Genomic DNA, 25,132 nt, shown 5'->3' with positions numbered 1-25,132 from the left:
TCAGTCAACTCAGATGAACAATGAGGTTAGGCATGTAGTGTGTGGATTTCCGTCTCTAGTTGATAGGATATTTATTTTTTTAACTTAAAAACACCCTACGATCCTAAAACGAAAAACCACCTTTGATATGATAGTTGTGAAAATATTTACAAATATTAGCATGTGTTTTGAAGTTATTTACATGATAGCAGCTGACAAAAACTGTGTAATTATATTAAATCTTTTTCATCCACCAAAAACGTTTCTTTCAAATATTAAAACAAGTTATTAATAGATATGTTTTTGGGAACATGTAAATAACATAATTATTACCGTTTAAATTTATCTTTACTATTGAAAATCTTTTATAAACAAAGTTTATAAAATCAGTAACATTATGTTTCAAGACCTGTAATCTGATCTCTTCCTCAGGTGAATATCTAGCCTAACACATAACTACAATCTAGGTTAAAGTATACAAATCATACAAGAGTACAATTCTTGCTTTCTTCACAATCCTTCCACTATCAAAAACAAACTTCAAACAGAGAAGCAAAGTCTAAACGTGGAATAGCTGAGTTTGGGTTTTAAATGATGAATATGGGCGGATAAAAAAGAGGCTTTATTTAAATTTTGAGTAATTCTCTTTTTTCTCAAATTTAAAGGATTTTCCCATCCCAAATTTTATTTTATAATTGTAATTTACTAGTGTTGTAAAATTTCCCACAGATCACCATCTCTTACAAAGGGTGTTCAATAAAGACTGACAGTAGCGTACATGTAAACAAACAAAGTACAATAATTCGTTTTTTTCTCAAGTTGGTATGAAACATTGAAGTATTAGCAACAACCATATCAGCTGTTAACATTATTGCATATTTATTGTTGTCATGGCAACCAATTAATAAACAGTTGCTAATTTTTACCTCTAAAGTTTACTATGGCTGATTTTCGTGAGCAAAGATATGCGATGAAGTTTTGTGTAAAACTGGGGAAGAGTGCTACGGTTACTTACAGCGACTTGAAAAAAGCTTTTGGTATTGATGCAATGAGTGAAAGAACCTGTTTTAGGTGGCATAAAAACTTTAAAAATGGATGGGTATCATGTGAGTTGGAAGGTGGGCATATGGCACCCCTGTTTCTGCACTTACGGAAGAAACAATCAACACTGGGGTGTTATGATTCACACTGACCCACATTTGACTATTAGACAGCTTGCTATAATGCTTGATATATCAATTGGCAGTGTCCATACACTTACACATAATCGTTTGAATATGTCATGTGTCTGTGCTCGTTGGATACCACATCTGTTAACACCAGTTCAGAAACAAAATCGTGTCGAAATTTGCGATGCACACACTGTAACCACAGTTGGAAAATTAAGACTTTAGAGGAGATTTTGAAGGTTCTGTATAAGCAGGGCTTTGAACACGTCTTCAAGGAGTGGCAGAGGCGGTGGAACAAGTGTGTGGTATTAAATGGCGACTATTTAGAAGGAGATACAAGTGTTGGGGCAACTATTAAATACCCAGTAAATTTAAATTTCTTCTGTTCATTTTGTTCACTGCTAAACAATTTTTAGACATTTGTTAGATGTATTGTGTTTAAAAGTTTTTGTGTGAATCTAAAATTGCATGTTTTGTTCATTGGTTGTTTTATTCTTTTATAGACTGCTAGTGAAATAACCACCAAGCAGTTGGCTGTTGGTAACACACCTGTCACAAGTTCTACAGTAAGTACTGAAAACTCATTACTTCATGTTCAGTCCAACATTAGAGAGAAAAGTTGAATCTTTTTTATTAGATATTGTATAATATCGCATGCTTACTATGTATAATATTAGATGCTTGCTACTATTTTTCTCCTTTTTACGCATTAATTTTTACTTAATGGATTAAACTATTTATATTAAACATGTATTAAGGAAAACTTCAACAGACTAAAGAGTAATTCTGAGAATTATATATTTTTTTTTGGTGTATATGTGAGTGCACTCTTAAATTGCATTACATTATGTGACAAAGAGCTAAAATATATACAAGCATTAGTAACTAAAATATTAACCATTGCCTCTAAGGAGGTTGTGAATGTAATAAAGTTAGTCGAATTGAATATAAATTGATGATATAAGGTATTTTCCTAAATAGTATCGACAGTTTTCTGTGAGTAACCCTTTTACATTTTCACTTGATTACGTAATTAATTTTTATCGGATACTGCACTCTTGCCAAAGATGACATATACTAAGTTATGTGCCAAATTATTATTATAGTATATAAGTAAAAATCCCAATTTGTGTATTCTATATATAAATAAAATTCAGATTTTTTGGTGTTCATTTTTTTTTAGCAGTTACCAGTAACTTCATACGCAATTTTCAAAATCAAAAGTGGTAACCTTCTTAGTGAAAGCATTTATGACGTAATATGATGGAGCCCTATGATATTTTTTAAAGAAGTAGATATATCAATCAGGTACATATTATTTCAGTATCCATGCTTGAGAGATTCAAAAGTTAAATAAAATTTTGACTGGTTCTATTTTAGATTTTGTTCTATAAAAAATAAATACGTATTTCTCTAAAATAATTTGGTCAAAAGTGTAACCTTCTGTCTGTTTCAATTCACTTTTTGTCTAAGGCATTTCCAGTGCTATAGTTGAGTTTGCCTTGTGCCAGAACAAAAATATATATATATATATATATATATCAACATAAACCAACTTCGATCAAATATCATCTACTATGGTTCTTTTAATTTACTTTCTATATCAGATTTTACAAGTTCCATTGTTATAGTTTGCCCTTTTGTCTAAATGAAGAAAATATATAACTTATGTACAACTGAATAGTTACTGCAGTCAAAAGAGTCAGTTCCAGCTGATGAAATTCATTTCAGGTCTAATTTATTTAAATTATAAAAAACATAAATGTAGGTTTTCAAGTACTTACTTGGGTCAAAAGTGTCTGCTACCAGCCCTAGTAATTTATCTCTGATCTAAGATATTTTAAGTGGCATAGTTAGAGTTTGCCTTTTTGTTTCAATGAAGAAAATATCTTGTATGACTAAGAAGTTACTGACATCAAAAACTGGCAGTTCCAGCCAGTTAAATTCACTTCCAGTCTAATTTAGTAATGGTTCTACAGTTGAGTTTGCCTTATTGCCCTGATCAAGAAAATATATAAGTATGTTGGTTTTTAAGACCTACTTGGGTCAAGAAGCATATACTACTAGGAATTGTAATCTACTTCCGGTCTAAGGTATTTCAAGTGCCATAGTTAGAGTTTGCCTCTTTGTCCTGATGAAGAAAATATGTACATCCGTATGATTAAGATGAAAATAACACAGAAGTATTTTGTGCAAATTCAGTATATTTCAACTAATAGTTTAGAACCTTATTTATACAAATTATAAAAGTTATTTACTGTTAACTTTTATTATGAGCATATTGTTTTAGTTGTGTATATTAATTTTATTGTTGATTTTGAAATGTTAACACCATGCGTACCAGGTGCTTGTATAAGGATGACATCTATACATGTCCCACACTCCCAAGCAGTTATTTTTAGAGTTACACAAAATTTACAAAAATTTACATAATGGAACCGTTTTTGTTTTATTATGGAAGAGTGAAGCTATAAAATATTCTTTTTTTAATTGTTGACAGAAAAATAAAATACAATGATTTATACAAAAATTATAATTGAGTTTTGAACTTTTTATCACATTACTAGCAGTTGCATATTTCAGCTTATTGTTCAAGTGAATTATATTTCTGACAGCAATGTTGAGATTGCCTTGTTGCCACTGTCTAGAAAATATGTGAAAAAGGGTATATTTATTATGGCTGTTGTAATTTATCAGGTCTTAGAATTTTTTACCATAGATGATTTTCCCTTGTTTTCCTAAGAAAATATATATACACTGGTCTTAGAACCGTACTTATATAATAAGATGGGTTTTATAACAGGTTTTAAATTTATGGTAAAAGTTAGATAGTTACCTTTTCTTTGATTTTACATTACTTACCAAACACTGCACACTTAATACAGGGTGCGACAGAAAGAACTCCCCTATTTTAGAAGGCAATAAAAACAAAACCTTATAAGATACAAAAAATACATCTTAATAAAATGAAGTATACAAAATGCCATTTACATTTACATTGAACTACAGCCGTCAAGTATGGGTTTTAAACAATACATTACTTAAATGCCAACCTTCATTGTTCAGATTCAGATTCTGATTCAGATAATTCTTTATTCATAAGTATTACAGTCAATACATTGAATAGTGTCATTAACTTAAGTATTCAACATTTCTTAAAATTAGGCTAATTTTACTTTATTGCATTTATAATTCCTTAAAAGAGTATAATACTTTGATTGTTAGGTAATCCTTAAGTATTTTTTTTAAACTTATTGAATGATGGTTCAGCCTTAATATGTTCTGGAATTTTGTTAAAAAATTTAATTCCTGCATACTGAGGTTTTCTTGCAAAAAAATGCCGAATGATGAGTGGAATGGCAAAATCTTTACTTTTGTCTGGTGTTATACATGTGAAAATCACTATTAAATATTTGATCATGATATCTTTGTTTTAAAGATACAATTACTTCGTAAACATAAAGGCCATAAACTGTAAGAATGTTTAATTTTGAAAAGTGTTCTTTAACTGAGGTTTTTGGTTTCAGGTTCTGAATAATTCTAATAGACTTTATTTGCATTTTTTAGAATAGAATCAAGATTTTTTTGGCTAGTTGCACCATATAAGGAGATTCCAAAAACTGATAATTGAATGAATGTAAGAAAAATATACGATTTTCAGTGTATTATGATCACATAGGTGTCTTAATTTGCTCAATGCATAAACACCAGATGATATTTTTGACATAAACCTTCTGGGACATGTGCGTCCCAGCTGAGGCTATAGTCCAGTTTCAAACCTAGAAAGTTTGTTTCATTTACTTGATTAATTTCAAAATCACCTGTACGGATTTTTGGATCAGATTTATTTTTAATGTTTCTTTTTTGAAAGGAGATGAGATTAGTCTTTTCAAGACTAAGCAATAAGTTATTTTTGGTAAAGTACTGTGAAAGGTCTGTTAATATTTTATGCAATTTAATTTCTATATCATTCCAGGAAGTTCATTTATATTAATACTTGTGTCATCTGCATATAAGCAAATGCCACTTGAACAACAGAGTTCTGGAAAATCTGTTTAAATAGCAAACAAATAGTATTGGTCCTAAAAATTGATCCCTGAGGGACACCATGTTTTATGAGTTTTGCATTTAGATTTGTAATGATTTACGATATTTTTACCATCAAGATAGGTTAATTCAACAAACTGTTTACGGTTTTCAAGGTAGGATTTAATCCAGTCATAAGATTTTGCCTTTAATGCCTAGTTTGTATAATTTTTCTAGTAAATTGGAGTGAGAAATAGAATCAAAAAGCTTTGCTAAGATCTATCAAAAGTCCAACAGTTTTTTTTATTACAATCCAAAGCATCTATTACTGATTCAATAAAGGAAGTGGCTGCTGTCGTCACTGATCTCCCTTTACGGAAACCATGTTGACAATTATGAATTAAATTATTTGTTTCCAAATAATCTACAAGTTGATTACACATAGCTCTCTCAAATATTTTGGAAATGGAAGGTAAGAGTGATACTGGCCTGTAATTTTCAACATTCCTTCTGTCTCCTTTTTTGTAAAAAGGTATAACTTTAGACATTTTTTAATTTTGATGGAAATTTACCTAAAATAAAAGATGAATTGATAAGATGAGTAATTGGTTTAATTAATGGTTTTTTTTGCCTTCTTAATTAGACTCATCGATATTTCATTAAAACCACTGCTTTTTTTGTTTTTTTAGATTGTTAATTATTTTTTCTACTTCCCCCTCATCAATCGGCTTACATCGAAAACATTTTTCTGTACTAACAACATGACTATTTTCAGTAAAACAGGGCTTGTCAGATGTATCAAAATTTAATTTTGGGAGAATTCTGTTTTCTACAATGTTGCTGAAATAGTTATTAAAATTTTCGCAAACTTTCAAAGGATTGTCAATGGTTTCACCATTTACTTTTATCTTAATATTGTTAATTTTTGGTTCTTTATTACTGACTTCATTGTTAATAATTTCCCAAATAGTCTTACTTACATTAGTAGAGACTTTAAGCCTTTCATTAAAATGATTCTTTTTATGTTCGTAAACCTTTTTTTCTATAAGACTTATTTATCTTCCTTAATTCTGAAGACATACATTTATTTTTTGAATTTCTGATTAACTGGCTAAATTCTATTATTTTTTGTTTTTTCTAATTTCAGATCATAAGTTATCCATGGTTTATTTTTCCCTTGTTTTCTACACAACTTCCTAGGAAAAATGAGAGTTAAAGTAAAACATTAATAAATCATAGAAAATATCATATTTACAGTCCAGGTTCCGACATATACATCCCTATCCACGATTCACATTCTAATGATTGTATGAAGCTAATGAGTATTTATTTCAGAAAACAATCTTAAGTATTCTAGTTTTATTATTGGTGGTTTAGAGATATTACTATCTGAACTTATAAATAATAGCTGACCATCATGATCTGAGAGTTGGGTATTCAACCCTGAAACACAAACATATTTCTTTTCAATATTCGTAAACACATTGTCTATCGTACTTTCTGATCTATCTGTGATTCTAGTGGGAAAAATCCACCAAATACCTCATCCCATTAGCCGTTAACATATTATTTAGATCCCTAGCATTTCTGCTGTTTTCCATCACATCAATATTTATGTCTCCTAAAACAGCAATGTTATAGTTTTTTCTTAATAAAATTTCAAACATTTTATTGAGTTTTTCAATTGATTCTGATTCATTATTTGCTATTGGGTTTCTATAAAAACCTACAATTAATAATTTGGAATTTTTTATTGTTGATGTATTCATTAAGTCTCTCTTGTAAGGTGTCCATTACTCTGCTTGTCACCTCCGGCGGAATAACAGCAACCTCGTTTTTTATCGCTTCCTTTAGTGCATCTTCGGTTTTGGGATGATTTTTAAACGCTTTAGATTTGAAGTATCCCCAAAGGAAGAAATCGCAAGGTGTCAAGATATCACCTCGTAGAGATAAAAATATGTGTCCAGGAAACATGTCTCTGAGGGTGTCAAGAGTTCGACGAGATGTGTATGAAGTTGCGCCATAAACTGCACACCAAACAATTACTTTTGGGCTATGAAGAGGACGTTGGTGAAATTCTCGGGGATTATGTTCAAATCAATATCTAAAATTTTGTTTATTATGTGCATCGGACAGATGGAAATGGGCTTTGTCCGAAAAAAGGATGACATCTGTGTAGTGCACATTTGTAAGAATGTCTTGACACAATCTTGTTCGGGTTTCGAAGTCTCTATGTCACTCAATTCCTTAGTCATCACAAGCTTATTTGAATGCATCTTCAGATTTCGGTGGAGAATTCTGCAAATGCTGTGATCCAACATGTGTTGGCCCGTCACGTGTTTTCGCGCTGAGCGCTGTGGTGACTGCTGAATTCATTCTCTTACCAAAGCGACATTTTCAGGTCTTGTTGCAATATGAGGCCAGAAGATCTTTTTAATCGCAGAACTTGTTTCTCTAAATTCTGAGTTCTTGTGTAAATAATGTTTTTATCAGCAACGGGGTCATTCCTATCAAGCGCAAAGTGGATGTAGAACGATCGCTGCTTACCTATCGGTGAACAGCCATTTTTAATAAACTCCTCGACCACGAAAGCACGATGCACACTCGAGCACAAGAGAACCATGCACAATCAACCAAGACATGGCTACCACTGAAAATAGCACGTACACAGCAGTCGAATAACACTATCCCCACCACTCTACACCATTCTTGTTTGAAACATCACATCTTTAAAATCAGGGCATTCTTTCTGCTGCACCCTGTATTTGCTCAAATCTATAGTTAAAAATATGTATTAACTAAATCTTTTAATTTTCTTATCTGGATATTTTCTTACTCTGTGCTTAGTAGCGGTTGCAGAAATGGTTGAAAAATAAGTGTTTTTACTATCAAGATTACTGTATGCTTTCAAGACCAAAAATATAAAACATAAATTAAACATATGGTAAATTAATTAATTAAACATATGGATTTGTTTGCTGTAATATAACTTTAGAGACCAAGATAGGATTTGCCACAACTTTAGAGATCAATGGGGTGTAGTCCGGAGGGTCAAAACAAGCTATGAAAATCGTCATTTCACAATTACGAAACTCCCAGAACAATTTCACAAAGTCATGAAGTTGTGGTTGGTAAACTTGATTACCACACACTACTATGTTGGTTCCAAAAATCTTAATGGAGGACCAAGAAACAAAGACTTGTTGCAGCACTAACATTTATGGAAGACTAGGACAAAAGTGGAATTCAAGTCATCAAGTATTGTAACTGGCAACAAGACTTGGGTAAAGCATGTCAACTGTAAAACAAAACTTCAGTCGATGGAATGGGGACACATGCATTTGCCCAAGAAACTGAGGAAGTGTTTGCAAACGCTGTCAGCAAGAAAAATCAGGCTACTGTATTTTGGGACACTCAGGGAATGATTCTCATTGATTTCTTTCAAACTGTCAACACAGCTAGAAATGTTCTTAGACTTCCGTAATAGGGAAATTATGATTTTCACAGATTGTTTTGTTGATCTTCACAACCAATTCACTGCGGCCATTCACAAGGCCTATCACTGCGATGCTTATTGTGAACACTGGTTCGTCCTTTTGTAAATCAATGCACCTCTGCCTCACTCGGATTTCATTCATTGTTCCTTGACCTTACACATCACAAATTTGGCGATAAATTTTAATTGCTTTGTTATTTTTGGCCAACAAAAACCTTATCACAGATTGCACTTTGCAACTGGCAAAATCTTCAATTGCAGTGCTCATTTTAACACTCCATTGTATATAAAGCACAATGCACAACATACCTCAGCTGGTTGTGTACTGAGTGAACACTCTAATGCCAAGATCGTGGCGCTAGTTGTGTCCATTGCTGTACCAAGTCAAACGTCTTACTTTCTGGACAGCTGTCGTATTTGAGTACCATGTACTATTACATACATGCAGCATTTAAAAAAATTGATATTAACAGCAACTGTCCTCTTTTTCCTGATCTCTAGGATTTTTTAATAAATTTAAATTGTTCAGTCATTTTATGTATAGGTATATTGTTAATGTTTTCCTTTTCTTGTCTTGACAAAACATTGCAATACTAATTAGTAGGCATCATGTATGAGACATGAGTTCACATTGACCCAAGCAATAATTAAAGCTGAGAGTGTGATGGCTAGATCCTGATATCCTCATATTCTAGTTTTGTCTTCCTAACTCACTAGTAGCCCAATTGAAAACTTCTGATTTGGCACTACACAGTCAGGGCTTTCATAAAGAACGCGTCAATTTAGATTTCTGAGTGAATACTATGATCACAAGTATTTATAAACTTGTGAGTTTATTCTATTGCCAGTCTGTTGTGCTGACATCCAACAAATCGTTGATGAAGGATAATGAAAGATCATTTTGCTCTCCTGAGGAAATTGTCAATGTGCTCATTCTATGCTAGGTTTGATTTAGGGTAACCTCCAAATATTTCTTTGGATATGCTCAGGCATGCATCACTAAACCTAAGGCGAACATGTTTGCTGGGTTCTTTTCACTGGTGGGTGGTAGCATGATTGTTTTCCCAAAATCGTTTCTGAGACCCGCCCTCTAGTCCACAGATTGTAGATGAGAATGTCTGATACAGTTTCAAGGGATCATGCTTGGACAAGCATAAATATTTTATTTATTTATTTTTTCAATTTTACATGACAGCTACAGGACATGATATAGCACAAACAAAGTACAAAACCTTCAATTATTCCCAAAACAGCCATCCTAACTAAAATTAATGTACTCTTAATATGAACTTTACATAACAAACTAAACTAAACTAAACTGCTGGCAGTTACACAAATTAATATTTAAATTTCTTTACACAACATAAATAAATGAACTCTATACAATTTAAATAAAAATAACAACTTGCTACATTGTACACATACACTTCTACAATGAACAATAAATTAAATCAAAATAAAAGGTTGCTGCATATCTTTAAAATCTTTTCCAAATTATCATTAAAAATATCTAAGTTTAATTGGTTTAAATTAAGAAACCGTAGAGTCTTGTACAAAGGAAAATTATAATGAGAAACTGTTCTACATCTAGGTAAAGCAAATAAATTAAATTCTCTAAATATATGTTGTGGTACATGCAAACCTATGTGACTTAACAAATACGAACTATCAACTGAATTATTAAGTAACTTACATAAAAAGCTTATTGAGGCTAGTTCCCTTCTTATGGACAATTTTTTAATCTCAAACATTTCCCTTAAATTAGAAGTGGACATGTCGTAAGGACATACATAATTATGTTGTTTGTAAAATAAAAATTTAAGAAATTTGTTTTATATTATCTCTAAATTGCTACACTCTAACACATTTATTGAATTCCAGATAACAGAACAATACTCTAATTTACTTCTTATCATAGTTTTATACAAAGTCATAATTGTCTCAGTATTGTGAAAATATCTTGAATTTCTCTTGACAAAGCCCAGAAGTTTGTATGCAATCGACACCAGCATGTGGACATGATCATTAAAACAGAATGAAGAACTAAAAATTACACCTAAATCTTTAATTTTAGAAAAATTTTTTAAAGTTTTATTATTTATGAAGTAAATGTTAAAAACAGGAATCTTCCTCCGTGAGTATGACATGGCAAAACACTTGTTTACATTCAATTCCAACTTATTAGTCGAACACCAAACATACAACTGGTCTAAAGAATTTTGTAATAAGTTAACATCAAAATCATCTTTTATAGGCCTGTATAATTTAAGATCATCAGCGAATAATAGTCATTTACAGTCAGAAAAGCAACGGGGGAGATCGTTAATGAATATTAAAAACAAGAGAGGTCCTAAATTTGAGCCCTGAGGAACACTCGAGGAGCTTGTATAAACACAAGAAGATTTTTTTAACATTGACACAAACTGAGTTCGGTTTTGTAAATATGACGCCATAAATATACAAAAATTAAATGAAAATCCTAAGAGAAATAATTTGCGCAGCAAAATATCATGATTTACCCTGTCAAATGCTTTTGAAAAATCAGTATATATTACATCTAGTCTACCGCCACTATCAAGTTCAGCTGATATATTCAAAGAAAGCTCCATTAAGTTTGTTGCTGAAGAGCGTTTGGGTAAGAACCCATGTTGTTCAGAGGAAATCCTAGACTTGATTGCACTAAACATCCGCTTATACAAAAGAAGCTCATAAACCTTTGCATATGAATTTATCAACAAAATAGTACGATAATGCTCAATTTTATTTTTTTCTCCAGATTTGAAAATAGGAGTAACTTTGGCCTCCTTCCATTTGTCCGGAAACACACATGACGAAAGTGAAAGATTAAAAATAAAACAGTGGTTTTGCTAATATCTCCCCACAACCTTTTACAATATACGCTGGAATTCCATCTGGGTCCCAAGACCTTTTTGATTTCAGCTCTCTTATGGTACTCACTACATCACTAGAATTAAAATTGGGTATAAAAAAATTGTCTAAGGATTGAATACTAATGAACTGGTCCAGATTGTAACAGGAGGGTTGTGGGTCATAAACAGATAAAAAGTAACTTGCAAAAGAAAGAAAGAAAAGAAAAGAAGAAAGAAAATATTTACTATTTATATATTTATTATTTAGAAAAGCATCAGGTATATATTATCTCCAGTATATTTATCATCAAAACAAAACATATTATTAAAATTCACTGACACTCAAATGGTCATTATTTCGTTTTGATTTGATAAAAGACCAGAAATTATTAGGATTTAATTTTATGTTATTCTCTACCGAAGAAATGTAATCTCTATGTGCTACTTGTATTTTATCCTTAACAGTCTTTCTTAAAGACTTAAATAATTCATTATGATGACGAGAGTACTTCCTTTTTTTAGCACATTTGTTTTTTTAATTTTAAATCCATAATTCTTTCACGAGTAAACCATACTGGATATTTATTTGGAACTCTCACCTTCTTTCGTGGAACACACTGACTGATACAAGAGAACAATACACTATAGAAATAATCTAAACATTCATTAACAGAGGTAAGACTGTACATAAGTCCCCAATCATAGTCTCTAAGTTTACAGTAAATTAAAGTTAAATAACACCAAACACCAAATCTAAAGTTAAATCATTACAGTTTAAAATGTTATTGTATGAAGAAAGGTTATGTTCACACATTATATTGTTAATAATGTTAGTTGAAGATTTAGCAACCGAAAAATCAAAGGCAGTGCCATTAATTGTCGGAATGTTAAAATCTCCAAGGATTATAAAATTATTATAATGTACATCTATTAAATCAAAGGAATTACCATAATTTGTGTAGGAACTGAGAACTTGGCCAGGAGGAATGTAAACAACCCTTACAATAACTGTATTGAACGGCAGTGACAGTTTGACCGAGAGAGAATCTATGTTAGACGTGATCATTCATAACTCTGAATATAATGTTCCACCTTGAAACTTAATGAAAACATGGACTGTCAACAATGAGGTTTCAGAGGCTTGGTGATAAAACACAAACTTGTATGAAATGTTTTTAAATGCTACCTAATATCGGAAAAAACCTCAGGCTGTAATTTCTGTCATTTTTAGTAGAATTCTTCATCATACCATCACATGGTGGAGAGCAGATTTACCTAAGCAGAGTTGCTCTATAAAATCAATTTACATAATAATTCAAAGCCTTAAAAATAAAGCTTTTGACATTGCATATAAAAATATATATTTTCATACTATTTAACAACCTCTATGATTCTAACATTTTTAATTAAATCCATCCAGGAGTATTACCTCAATATCAATGGATTAAAGGTATCAATGGATTTAGTTATTTTTATTTTAATAAAGGATCAAGTAAATCACAATCCAAATCTTTTGCTTTTCAGACTCCCAAAACAAAGGCAACAACTGCAGTGACTGCTCCATTAACAGTTGGAAAAAAGGAAGTTGTGAGTATTAAAATGTTATTTATAACAACTAGAAAATGTACAAAAATGAGCCATCCTGCTAAACTTTAGAATCAAAATGCAGAAAAGTAGTGTAGAAGCACAATATTTCCCGCCAGAAACAGTTGGTTCTCTTCTTCAGTGGTCCAAACCTAAAACACTATGTTAAGCATGCACAAAAAAGATACAAATCAACAATACATTACGATAAACTATAATGATAACAATGAAAACTCTGAAATCCTGTTGCCATGTCAATTATTAGTTGTTGTTAATAATGAAAGTTAACCTTTTTTAGTGTTCAATTAAAATTTTAATAAAAGGATTTAATGTTTTGTATTTTATAAACAAATATAAAATACAAAATCTATGAAAAACTAGTTTATAAATTTTTTTAACACTATAGTAGTAAAAATAGTTAAATCTAATATGTCAATTATGAAAAGCAGTATAATTTAATATTGTAGCATCAGAATGAGTGCTAATTTCTAAAACTTGGCCTGGGTGTGATGCGTTTGAAAATAACCATTAGAATGGACTGGTGGACTCCCTGTGTAGGTAAACAGAAATGGATGATATCTCGATGTGTGACAAATTTATTCAGTAAACAACAAATCAATAGGTTAATATAAGATGCACAATATTGTTTTCAGTTCTGTTTGACAAGAGTTCCTTGAAAGCACTTAGAGACTGAGGATATTTCCTCTGTTCACATGGAGGCTACTGTTAACGGTTAACATGCTTCATGCCACCAATTGTTTCTCTATCCCCTCCTATGAATGCAAACAAAATATCCTAGTGAAATAAATACAACGCATTAGGCGTGTCGATAGAATATTCTTATGTGCTATGTTGGACCTTTTGTGAACTATACATTTATATATTTATTACATAATAGAAAAGATATATCAATAAACAACGTTTTGTCACATTTATATAATGATGGACTTATTCATTTGCCATATGGAAAATATTGTATATATTTAGTTTTTAATTATTTTATTAATTTTTAATTATAAAAAATATAACTGAAACCACCCTTTGTTTCTTTGATTTTAAAGTGTGCACAGCATTTTACATACATCTTGAACCCATTCATTTTTAATTTTCTTCAAATAAATTTCTACCTAAAAAAATCTCAGAGTCTCCACCCGACCGTGAAAACCGGGAATAAGCCATGAATTTCATCACCATGAAAAACTCTTAAATATAAGCAGTAAATTTATTGTACAAACCGTGAAAATCTCTTTGATATGCGATTAAATGAATGAACATGCATCACACCGTGACTCTTTCGTAAGGCCTGGTTCATACGTGAGCGAGAATCACGCAAGCCTAATCGTGGCGATCGTTCTTGGCGCTATTTACTGGAGGGGCTTAGTCGAGCGAGCCCGAGCTGCTGACCGCTGCGCTGCGTGTAGGAGCGACGATCGTTAACAACCGCCACTACTACTAGATCGCATCCGTTTCGAAGTCCCGGTGACGTGTTTGGGGGGAGCATTGAACGGTTCACACTGGCTACTAGTAAACCTCGTGGGCGTGCAAATTTTCACGGATCTGGGTGGATTCGATTGAAGAGGCTTCCATAAATGCTCAGTTATGTATAAACATTAGCCTACTTTTTGTACACTATAATGTAAATATTTTTAGGGTTATTTTGCAATATTAAATATGATATATGTGGACCTACCACTAAATAAAAACTTCTATTTATTTTTATTTGATTGTTTTTGCCACTTATAATCAGATATGTAACCTTAGAAAAATATACCCATACTTTCTAAGGTTCAGAGATTCTAAGGTTCAGTAATTGTTTACCTGACAGTTTATTATTTTTATTTATTTTACAACTATAGTACTTTAAAAGTAGATTTTCTCACCAGTGTTAGTAGTTTTGCATGACAAGAAAAGTGCATTTAATTTACTAAGGGGAGCATGTCAAATTACACCTAAATTTCGGTACTAATTTGCGTGATAAATGTTATTGTATTTGCTGTTAAAAGAATTTTATTTAAATATAAACTTCTTGATTTATTCTATCCTAACATATAAATTAATTAGTTAATAAAAAAATCCAACTATTCTTTTTTAATTGGCTAAAAGAGTAAATTTCTCCTACATTCAATCCTATTTAAATATTATCTACTAAAAAGGTTTGATAATAAAAATTATTGAAATTAAAATACTTACATGGGACGTAAGAAAGTAATTAGTCATTATCAACTATGAGACCTACCTTTTTGTTTTTTTTTAAGTAAATATTTGTTGTTTTAACATTCACCTTTATAAATTTTTAGTACAATTTTAATGGGATTACAATCATACTTGACTGCAGGAGTAATTAATTTACTGTTTTCAGTTTTAAAAACATGCAAATTTTTTATAGTAGTTTTCAACATTTTAGTGTTTCGATATCAGTTATGATATCTAACATTTTATGTTTATATAAAAATAATATAAAAACAAATATTTATTGCTACGAAACATTAATAATTGTGATGTCCAAGATGGTGGGATTGTTCTTCTAAAAACAATTCTACGTCGAACACACCGTCATTCATATTACAAGAAGAGTGGAGCGCCCGCCACTATGAGCGATCGACTGGCAGCCCATCTGAATCCTTCCAATGCTCCCACATACAGTTCGAGGACTTTAGCTGTGCGCGTGACCTGGAGTGTGTGGTGATGGGCGGGAGGGGTGGTGGGGTAGCATTATGCGCTGCGTCCCGAAAACATTTCCTTTGACTCATGGTTAAAACCCTCCTTTCAGGAATCGTATTGGCCCAAATAACTCATCACACTCGCCACAATCAATCTGTTTTGTGACAGTGCTGAGTGTAGCTTGTGCTTCGCTTTTACCGATAATGTCTGTTGAGTTAAAGTCAAAAGCCTATTCATAGTCAGGCTCGCGAAATTGTGAGTAATGTTTATACATTTATGAAGAAAGAGGCAGACCATCAAACTGTTAAAATTCCGTTGTCAAAGGCTCGCCAAAGAACTGCTGCAGCAACTGGAGTGTCAGAGCGAGTTGTGACTAAAATAAACAGTTAACTTAACAAGTTGAAGGTTAGTAACACGTGTGAGGCAAGTTTTACTACACCAAACAAAAACCGTCAACGACGTAGAATAGTTGACAATTTGCATGTTGAAGAACATCGAATACCGACTGCAAAACTTTTGAGGGAGGCGCTAAGGGACAAAATATATTTCCAGGGTTGTGAGAAAAGTTTTAGGTGGGTATTAAAGGACCTGGAATTTACTTGGAGAAGGACGGCAAACAATAGGAAATTATTAATTAAAAAGCCAGAAATTCGAGAGAAGAGGATAACATACTTGAGAGCGTTGAAAAATTACAGGGAGCAAAAACGCCCCATAATTTATTTAGACGAATCTTATATATTATCGTCTCACGTATCTAACAAAACTTGGTCAAATGGCTCAAATGAAGGGTTGTATCTTTCACTATGTATCAAGCTAAAGCTCTATGCGAAGACAAGATATCAAGTATGGGCGCAGAAGAGTGGTCAGTAAAGTGCAAGCACGTAGAGAAAATTGAAAGGGACTATGCAGCCGCAGAACCCCAGATTGATAATATTATAGAATCCCTTATTATATCAGTTGGTTTGGATACAGACAGCAGTGACAGTGACCCAGAAGAGGAGGACAACTTGAGTGAAATTGAAGAACTCCAATGAAAAAACAATCATTGTAAGTAACATTTGTTATTAGAAAATTATATTCTAGCATTTAAATTAATTAAATATTATTGAAGTGATTGTAAATTAAATAATAAGAGAATACCAAATAATAACACCAATAGGACTTATCCTTGTTTTTTCAGTTGTTATATTGTTGTTTTTAATCGGCAAATCGAAATCGTGAGTTTAAAGTCGTTAAGAGATTCTTGCGCCTTCATCTCAGCGGCTAGCACGCAAACGCAACCCGCCACACAGATAGCGTTCGTTTTTAGAAAGGGTATTATTAGGGCTGCACGAGCACAGCTAAATTCCTCCAACTGTATCTACGTCGTCGCCGCTCTCGGCTGCGATCCTGTAGTGGTGGGCAGTTGTTGCGATCGACGTGCCTGCACGTTGCAGTCGGCTGCGATCCTGTAGTGGTGGGCAGTTGTTGCGATCGACGTGCCTGCACGTTGCAGTCGGCTGCGACCCTGTAGTGGTGGGCAGTTGTTGCGATCGACGTGCCTGCACGTTGCAGTCGGCTGCGACCCTGTAGTGGTGGGCAGTTGTTGCGATCGACGTGCCTGCACGTTGCAGTCGGCTGCGATCCTGTAGTGGTGGGCAGTTGTTGCGATCGACGTGCCTGCACGTTGCAGTCGGCTGCGATCGGCCGGGTCGCGCTCGCTCTTGTAAACCGTTCCATAATGAGATACAATACGCTACTTAGGCAGGTCTTACGCGGGCCACAAAACACAGAACTCAGCTTTTCGTTCTCTATCGCTGACTGCTTGCCTGTTAGACTTATGGAGTTGTATACAATGGATGAACATTGGTGCTTTCACACTGAGGGGACCGATTTCAATATGTAGTGCTTAAACGCGCTATGAGCGTGCTCAGTGGTCCAACACTCGGCACTTATAACATTGCCGGTTCTCGCGTCTAAACTCAGCTTGAATACAGGCGTGTTTCATTTCAGTTCTGATGATATTAACATTGATTTACTGTTAAAAATGTGCGACTTAAACTTAGTACGCATAATGGAAGTAGGGTGTAATCCTTTGTTGTGGAACCAAGAAACAAGGTAGTATTCCACACTTGTTCGTTGAATGATTTTTTTCCGACATTGGCTAGTAATTTTAAAAAATTCTGGCGTCTTTCCTAAGCTCTGAGTGCAGTAGCATTAGGTAAAACTGACTTAGATAGATACTGGAACTCAAGATTGAATAACTATAAACTGTCTTGCCACTTTTCAGTCTCTTCTGTGTTGCCTTAAATCACGAAACAGCGAAGCATTAGAAAAGATATGCTTCATTGATGCTGTTTCATCAAGAGTCTACTGCTGAGTGAGGCGGGGAAGGGGAACTTGAGTCGTAGTAAAACGTCGAAACTTGTCTTGGCCGTCTAAAAGGGTCCCGCATTATCGCTGCCACAGCCAACAGCCTTATCTGTGTCTTGTCGGCGTTTTGTGGCCTGTGTGAAATCGCTCTAAATCGCGTCAGGACCGATCGTCGCGAGTTGCCGCGATTAGGCTTGCGTGATTCTCGCTCGTGTGAACCGTTCTACGGGCCGATTAATAGTAAGAGCTCTGATATGATACAAGCGGGAAATTTTATCCCCTTTTATGCTCATTATTTAGCAAACCATACCGTTGGACGCATACCGCCCCCTGCTTGTGTCATACCCAAGATCTAAAAATCAATTCACATTTTGTAGATGCATCCGTTCATTTCTGCACAAATCGTTGACATCGTTAGTGATATAAGGAAAAGTTTTAAATAGTTTCACCATTTCGCCGCGTCTGAGAAATTAAACACGCCTGTATTTAAGCTGAGTTGAGACGCGAGAACCGGCAACATACGCCAAGTCCTAGGCCACTACAAGCGTTCGTGGCGCGTTTTGGCACTAGATACTGAAATCAACCACTCCGTGTCAAAAACACAATCATTTTCTCTTTTTATTCGTAATGTTTATAAAAACTATCGACCGTGAAATTAATACTTTAGTACCTTAAAACCCGTGAAAGAGCCGTGACATTGATGATTAAGATTGAGTGGGAACTCTGTAAAATTCATCAAAATTATCATCACCTTATTTAAACCAAATACTAACATAGCGCCAATGGCGCAGTGTAGTGGGTACGGCGGTTATCGCAAGATAACCAGATCAAGCAACGCCTAGCGTGGCTGCTGCTTGGACAGGTGACCGCTGAGTGATCCTGTCCTTGCAAGCGGCCCGCTTGCTCGGCCATTGGTGGTGGTTCGGGAGTCACCTTTAAGCCGTTGGTCCCCAGGTTAAGTGTTAGAGAGGGCTTCTTAGCCCTAACTTCGCCTGGTAAAATAAGACATTCTTTACTTTTTTACTTTTACTTTTAACATAGTAGTTTCTAGTTTACTAACATAGTAAATCCTGAAAATTTCAGTTTAATTATTGAGATTGCCTTTTAGCCTACTATCTTACCTAAAATTGTGCACATTCAACACTTAACCATTTAGATACATGCAGAACCATTAAACAATTGAAATTTTGTATTTTTGTTATTTATTTTTATTGTTAACTAGCAGTTACCCGCTGTTTTGCACACAATTTTGTAGGGTTAGCACCTGTTTGGGGACTCATGGTTAGAGTGAATAATATTTCTGACGTCAAATTCACATTTGCCTTCTTTCCACCATCAAGAAAATATATTCAAAAGTGTACATTTTTGGCAATTGTAATCTATTCAGGTCTTAGTTAATTTTTCTGTTTTCGGTTTCAGAGTTAATTTTGCCTTTTTCCTGATAAAAAAAAGAATATATACATACATACATACACAGCTCTGAGAAACCTACTTCTGTTAAAAGATAACTAAGATGGGTTTCAGAAAAGTTTCTAAATGTATCGTAAAAATTAAACAACTCTTTGTCTTTTTTAATTCACAGTCAGACAGGTCGAGTAGTGTGTGGGAACGACAGATCCGGCATCGGACGCCTTGACAGGCATGTTTGCGGAATGGTCGAATCATGTATGGGGGCTTTTAAATTTATTTGCACATCAAAATGCACTTAAGGGAATATAATAAAACATGTTTTACAGTAGGCACTCACATACAGTGCAGTGAACTACAAAACTAAACTTAAGCTTGGATAGAAAAGTTCATGATTGTCTTTTGTTATCCTACTATTTGTTGTTTTCTGGCTGCCAAATCTTGCAGTCTCCTCAAAAGTAAAACCTCGGTAGACAATGTTTCTTTCAGCTGCTGTGCATACTTTAACGCCATTTCTGAAGCTTTGTGTCCTTTGCTATGTGAAACTCCAACATCATATCCTCTTCATCGTCTTCTTCTCCTTATCCATTAGTCATGTTCACTATTTCTTTATCTGTCACTTCATATTGTTCGTATTGGGAAATCCACTCATTCATATCCTCTTCTGCTGTGTTTACACAACCTGGCACTTGTAAAAATGGAAGTAGACTAGTTTTGTCCGGTTCGGTCTCCTTCTGTAAATTTTTCCACACTAAGAATCTTAATCTTTGCAAAACTTTCGAAGATTTAGCAATGGTGTTTGCTACAACACCCTCCCATAATTGGGCCACATAGTAAACCATGTCTTTCGAATTAAGATGAAGCAATTTTTACACCATGTATTGTCTTTGGTTCATAGCTACAATTAAAGAAGAAAACAGGTCTCTTCGATAATTCCTCTTCATTGCCTCTATGGTTCCATGATCCATAGCCTGATATAAGGAAGTCACATTTGGAGGCAAAAACATGAGCTTTATTTCCTTATCTTTAAGTTTATCCTCATCAGGATGGCACCTACCATTGTCGAGTAGCAATATTGCTTTCTGTGGAAAATTTTTAGGTTTCAAAAACTGTTAGGTTTGTGGTACAATTTTTTTTTTTTAATTTCTGACTTATTCCAAGCATTTATTTAATTTTAATAATTCACTGGTAAAGCATTTTTGGAAATATTATTAAACGCTCTTGGATTTTTCAACTTGCTTATCATAGCCAATTTCATTCTCATACTTGCCATGGCATTACTGCATGCAAGAATTGTCACTCTTTCTTTGATACATTGTAACCTGGCACTGTCATTTTGGCCATTGTATTTACGTTGTTCATAGTATTTTTTGTTCCATATTTGATTTTGCCTTGTTTCCCGATGAAGAAAATAAAAATAGATGTAACAGATTACAGAAGCCTACTTCTTTCTGTCAACAGAGTCTTTAAATTTATAGTAAAAGTGAGATAGTAAATTTGTCTACTACATCTATTACTTAATATTTGTTTCTTTATAAACTGAATATATGTTTAATATCATCATTTAGATCATTTAGAGCAGGAATTGGCACATTAGTTAAAAAAGCACAGTCCAGCAAACTGTCATCTGTCATATTTCTTGCTGACTGCTTCAAAGGGACTCTTCAGAATCAAATTGTGACTATCTTATGTCTTAGGACATTTTCTAAGGTAGATAAGTACTTACCTAATCGCTGAAATCTAAAAAAAAATTGTGAAAACTAATGTTACTCCTTAGAAAATTTACACTCTTTAATGTAAACAGATTGAAAATATAGGTTAAATTAATTAAATGTATGGTTGTGCTTTCATAAAATATTGTTTACACAAAACAGTTGTTACATTTGACCGGATCTTTCAATTAATATTTTACAACTTTAGAGACCATGATGGGATCTTTCACTGCTTTATAGACCAGTAGCCCAGAGGAATTTTCAAAATAAGAATATATCTATATTCATACCAGGGACCTAAAAATTACCATATAAAATTTACCTGAGAAGAGATCATATTGCACCACATCTCAAAACGTAGTGTTACTGATTGTTTGTTTCACTGAACTATGGCAAATGTCCGGAAAAATCCTGTTTCCTTCACAATCCTTCCATCATCAAAAATAAACTTCAAATAACAGGTGAGAGTTAATGATTCTAACTTTCTTATTGTACACTCTCAGAAACAGGAAACAAAATCTGTAGTAAGGGTACAGCAGGAGGTGCACTAAAACTGCTTTATAGGTTCAAGTCAATTTTCAGTAGTAATAGAAGAAATTGAAATGGTTTAAAAAAGATTTACAAAACTCAATTCCATATTATTTTCTTTTCCAGGTAGTTATCATTTACAAGGAGCCTACAATGAAGTATATCTTCTATGTTCAGCGCACTAAGTCAGCAAGTCAGTTTAATATGTTGACAAGTAAACTAGAATCCATCTCCAACTGGTCTCCTATCAGTGGCAGCCCTGCTCTTGGCGACTTGTGTGTGGCAGAGTTTGATTACGCGTGGTGAGTCGAGTGCATTTCTTTCATACATTCATAGTTCATGACAAAGGAGAACTACAACTTCAACACATAGTAGTGTTGTTTTTCAACCACTAATTGGATTAATAATTATTTTATGAATTGAAAATTCTACTACATTGTATTTTTCAGGAGTCGTGTGCAAGTGATCTGTTTGAATCCTCTCACTGTAAAGTACATTGACTTTGGCAACTCTGAAATAACAACTGCAGATAAACTTTTTACAATTCCAACTGAATTAAAGGACATTCCTCCATTTGTAAGTATGTTTTTTACTTGAGTATCAATTGTATAATACTTGGTTAGAAAAAAATCTGCTCTTCTTCCTATTATTATTATGAAAAGTTTTACTTATTAGTTTACTTATTATTCTTTATAAGTCCCCTGTGTGGCTCCGGGTTTGAATAGACTGCAGTATTCCTGCTCGTCATAAGATGCGACTAAAAGGGTGGGAGTTGCTATCTGTTTTGCTCGCATCCTTTTCAAAATTCCATGTTCTGACTAATAGCAATAGCCTGGTTTTCCACACCATATCATTCCAGTCGATTTGTGGGCTTAGCTTTGTGTCATTCAGCCTTGTGATGTTGGACATCTGGGCAGGGGGTACAGCTTAAAAACTGGGGTTTTATTGCACTTCCCATGCTGCCAGATAGTACAGAGACCCAGGTCAACTTAACCAGCAATGATCTGGCTGCCCTATCAGCCGGCGAAAATCTCCTTAGTCGTAGTAGTGCCGGTTTGATATTGGGAAAAGGGTCATACCTTGGGGGGGCTCTGCTGAGGCCACTGTTCATCGGGACTGCCTGTGTTTTGGGGGCAGTTTAGCGCAGATTAAGTGCGACTGCAGCTGACCACTTTGACTAAAGTAGGGGGAGGGTGGAAGAATTGCCGAATCTTGGGGGTAAAACCAGACATTATGGACGCTTACTTAATAAAAAAGGTTCAATAGGTACAAGAACCATCCCGGGGTTCCCTAATCCCAAATACTTCATGACAGGAGGAACTCCCAACTCCAGTTAGAAATGCTGAGGAGATTGTAAATCCCTTTGAACGCAGGTGGCGGGTGTTGAGATCGCCTGTCAACACCAACCGGACGGTGAGTCTTAGCGAAACACCGCTTTCCTCGGTGACTGCGCAATCCGCGGTTTCAGGCCCCCCCCCCCCCCCAGGAGAGGGCGTCAGCAAAACCAATGCCCTACAAGGTTGTCATTGCTATGGCTAGGGAGGAGGAGGAGGGTCATCTCCGCAAATGTTTGAGCACATTGGTGGTGATGCAGGCTGCGACTCTTTGACAGAAAAACATCAGCTAGGAGGTGTATGAGTGTATCTTTATACTTGAAACCAGCCTTCAACACGTCCTCAAACTTAGGAAGACGTGGCAGTCCTGTGAGGTGGTCTCCTGCTTGACGCAGACTTCACTGTCTTTGCAGAAGCGCCCCCTAACCCCCGCATCTAATCGCTCAGCTTCGAGTCATGCCGAGTCTGAGGTACATAAAAAAAAGAATGCAGAAGAACCAGCGGAGACGGACACCGAGACCTAGTCCAAGGTTGTCAGAAGGAAGCCCAGGAAGAAACCCCCTCACCAGCAACCTGAAGATCAAGCTGGCAAAAGGGAGAAGAAGAAACCTACGAAAAAGACCCTCAGGAAACATCCGGGTGGCCTTTTAATCAGCCCTTCGGAGGGTAAATCCTATGCCGATGTGCTGGGGGAAATCTGCCAGAAGGCGAAGTCTGATGAGAGGGGCGCGATACTGAAGGGCCTCAGGAAGACCCATGCCGGTGATCTTCTCGTCGAGCTCAGGGAAGCCACTGGGAGTAAGTCCAATTTCAGCGCTGACCTTCAATCCATCTTGGGTGTTAACGCGACAGTCCGCGTCCTTGAACTCGTTGATGCTGGAGATGAGGGACCTGGTCAAACTCACGACCGAGGCGGAGGTTGAAATGCTGTCAAATCTGTCCTTAGTGACACCATCCGAATAAAGACCTTAGTATCAAAGACCAATTTTCGTGTACAGAAGATTACAATCATTACCCTGGAGGGTGGCCACCCGACCATGAAAACCGGGAATAAGACGGGAATCTTCGTGAGAATGGGGAAAATTTAAAAAAACAGTGTTTTCGTCTCCAAGAACTCATAAAAAAGAAGCATGTACACGGCCTCCAGGTGTTTTAAATGCCTAGGTTTTGATCATGTAGCTAATCGCTGCAGCGGTCGTGACTGGAGTAGTATCTGCTACAAGCGCGGTGGCCAGGACCACTAGGGCAGTACATGCACCGCCACTGAGTCTTGCGTCCTGCGTTCGGAAGTCGGCTTGAAGGGCGAACAGGTGAGACTTCCTTCTGGATTTAGTCGCTGGGAGGTTTATAAACAACCGCTCCAAAAGCTCAGGTCTCAGAAGAAAGAGTTCATCAATTGAACATGCAGAAGAGCAAAATAGCAAACAGTCTGTTGTACCGGTTTGCCTCTGAGTGAGGCTCTGACTTCGTGCTACTTAGTGGGGCACCGTCGCTCACTTGAGTGGTTCTCAAAGCCTTCTGGCACCGTCGCAGTCTAGATTCTTGACCTCGGAAAGGTACCTGTCCTGGTAACCAGCTCGAGTAATGGTTTCGTTTGGGTGAGGAGTGTGGGTTTCAACCGAGAGGGCCATTGTTTGCGGCGACTTTAATGCCAGAGCAGTTAGTGGGGTTCTTTAGAGACTAATTCTCGAGGCCACTACGTCCTGAAATAGCTGCCAGGTCAGGACTCTATATTCTCAAAAGGGCGGTGTTTCCACCAAGCGTGAACTCTGTGGAGCCAAAAACTGGAGTAAAGTCAGGTGTTGGAAACAGCTGTGTCAGGATATCGATAATGTGATAGCCCGTAGGGTATGGGCTACAAAATTGTAACCCAGAAGCTAGGTATCTGATCTCCACCAGCGGAACCTAAAGCCATGTCCGCTATCCTTGACAGATTGTTTCCTTCCCACTTAGTGCAACCAGTTTGGAGATATTGGAGCCTTCCCAGCTTTTCGGGAAGATGAGTTTACCGCCA

The 25,132-nt window shown here is 35.2% G+C and overlaps 1 protein-coding gene across 1 annotated transcript in view; it reads left to right on the top strand.

The window, feature by feature from the left end:
- The window catches only part of LOC124353077, a 62,830-nt gene that overhangs the window by 20,175 nt on the left and 17,523 nt on the right, over window positions 1-25,132 (top strand). The window contains exons 5-8 of the mRNA XM_046802894.1: window positions 1,652-1,714; window positions 13,065-13,127; window positions 21,911-22,086; window positions 22,234-22,360. Of these exons, the coding sequence (XP_046658850.1) occupies window positions 1,652-1,714; window positions 13,065-13,127; window positions 21,911-22,086; window positions 22,234-22,360 (429 nt within the window). The remainder of the gene's footprint in view (window positions 1-1,651; window positions 1,715-13,064; window positions 13,128-21,910; window positions 22,087-22,233; window positions 22,361-25,132) is intronic.

Source organism: Homalodisca vitripennis, chromosome 1 (assembly GCF_021130785.1).
Source record: "Homalodisca vitripennis isolate AUS2020 chromosome 1, UT_GWSS_2.1, whole genome shotgun sequence".
NCBI lineage: Eukaryota > Metazoa > Arthropoda > Insecta > Hemiptera > Cicadellidae > Homalodisca > Homalodisca vitripennis.
The sequence above is the reverse complement of the archived record's forward strand: the minus strand, read 5'-3'. Positions and strand labels throughout refer to the sequence as shown.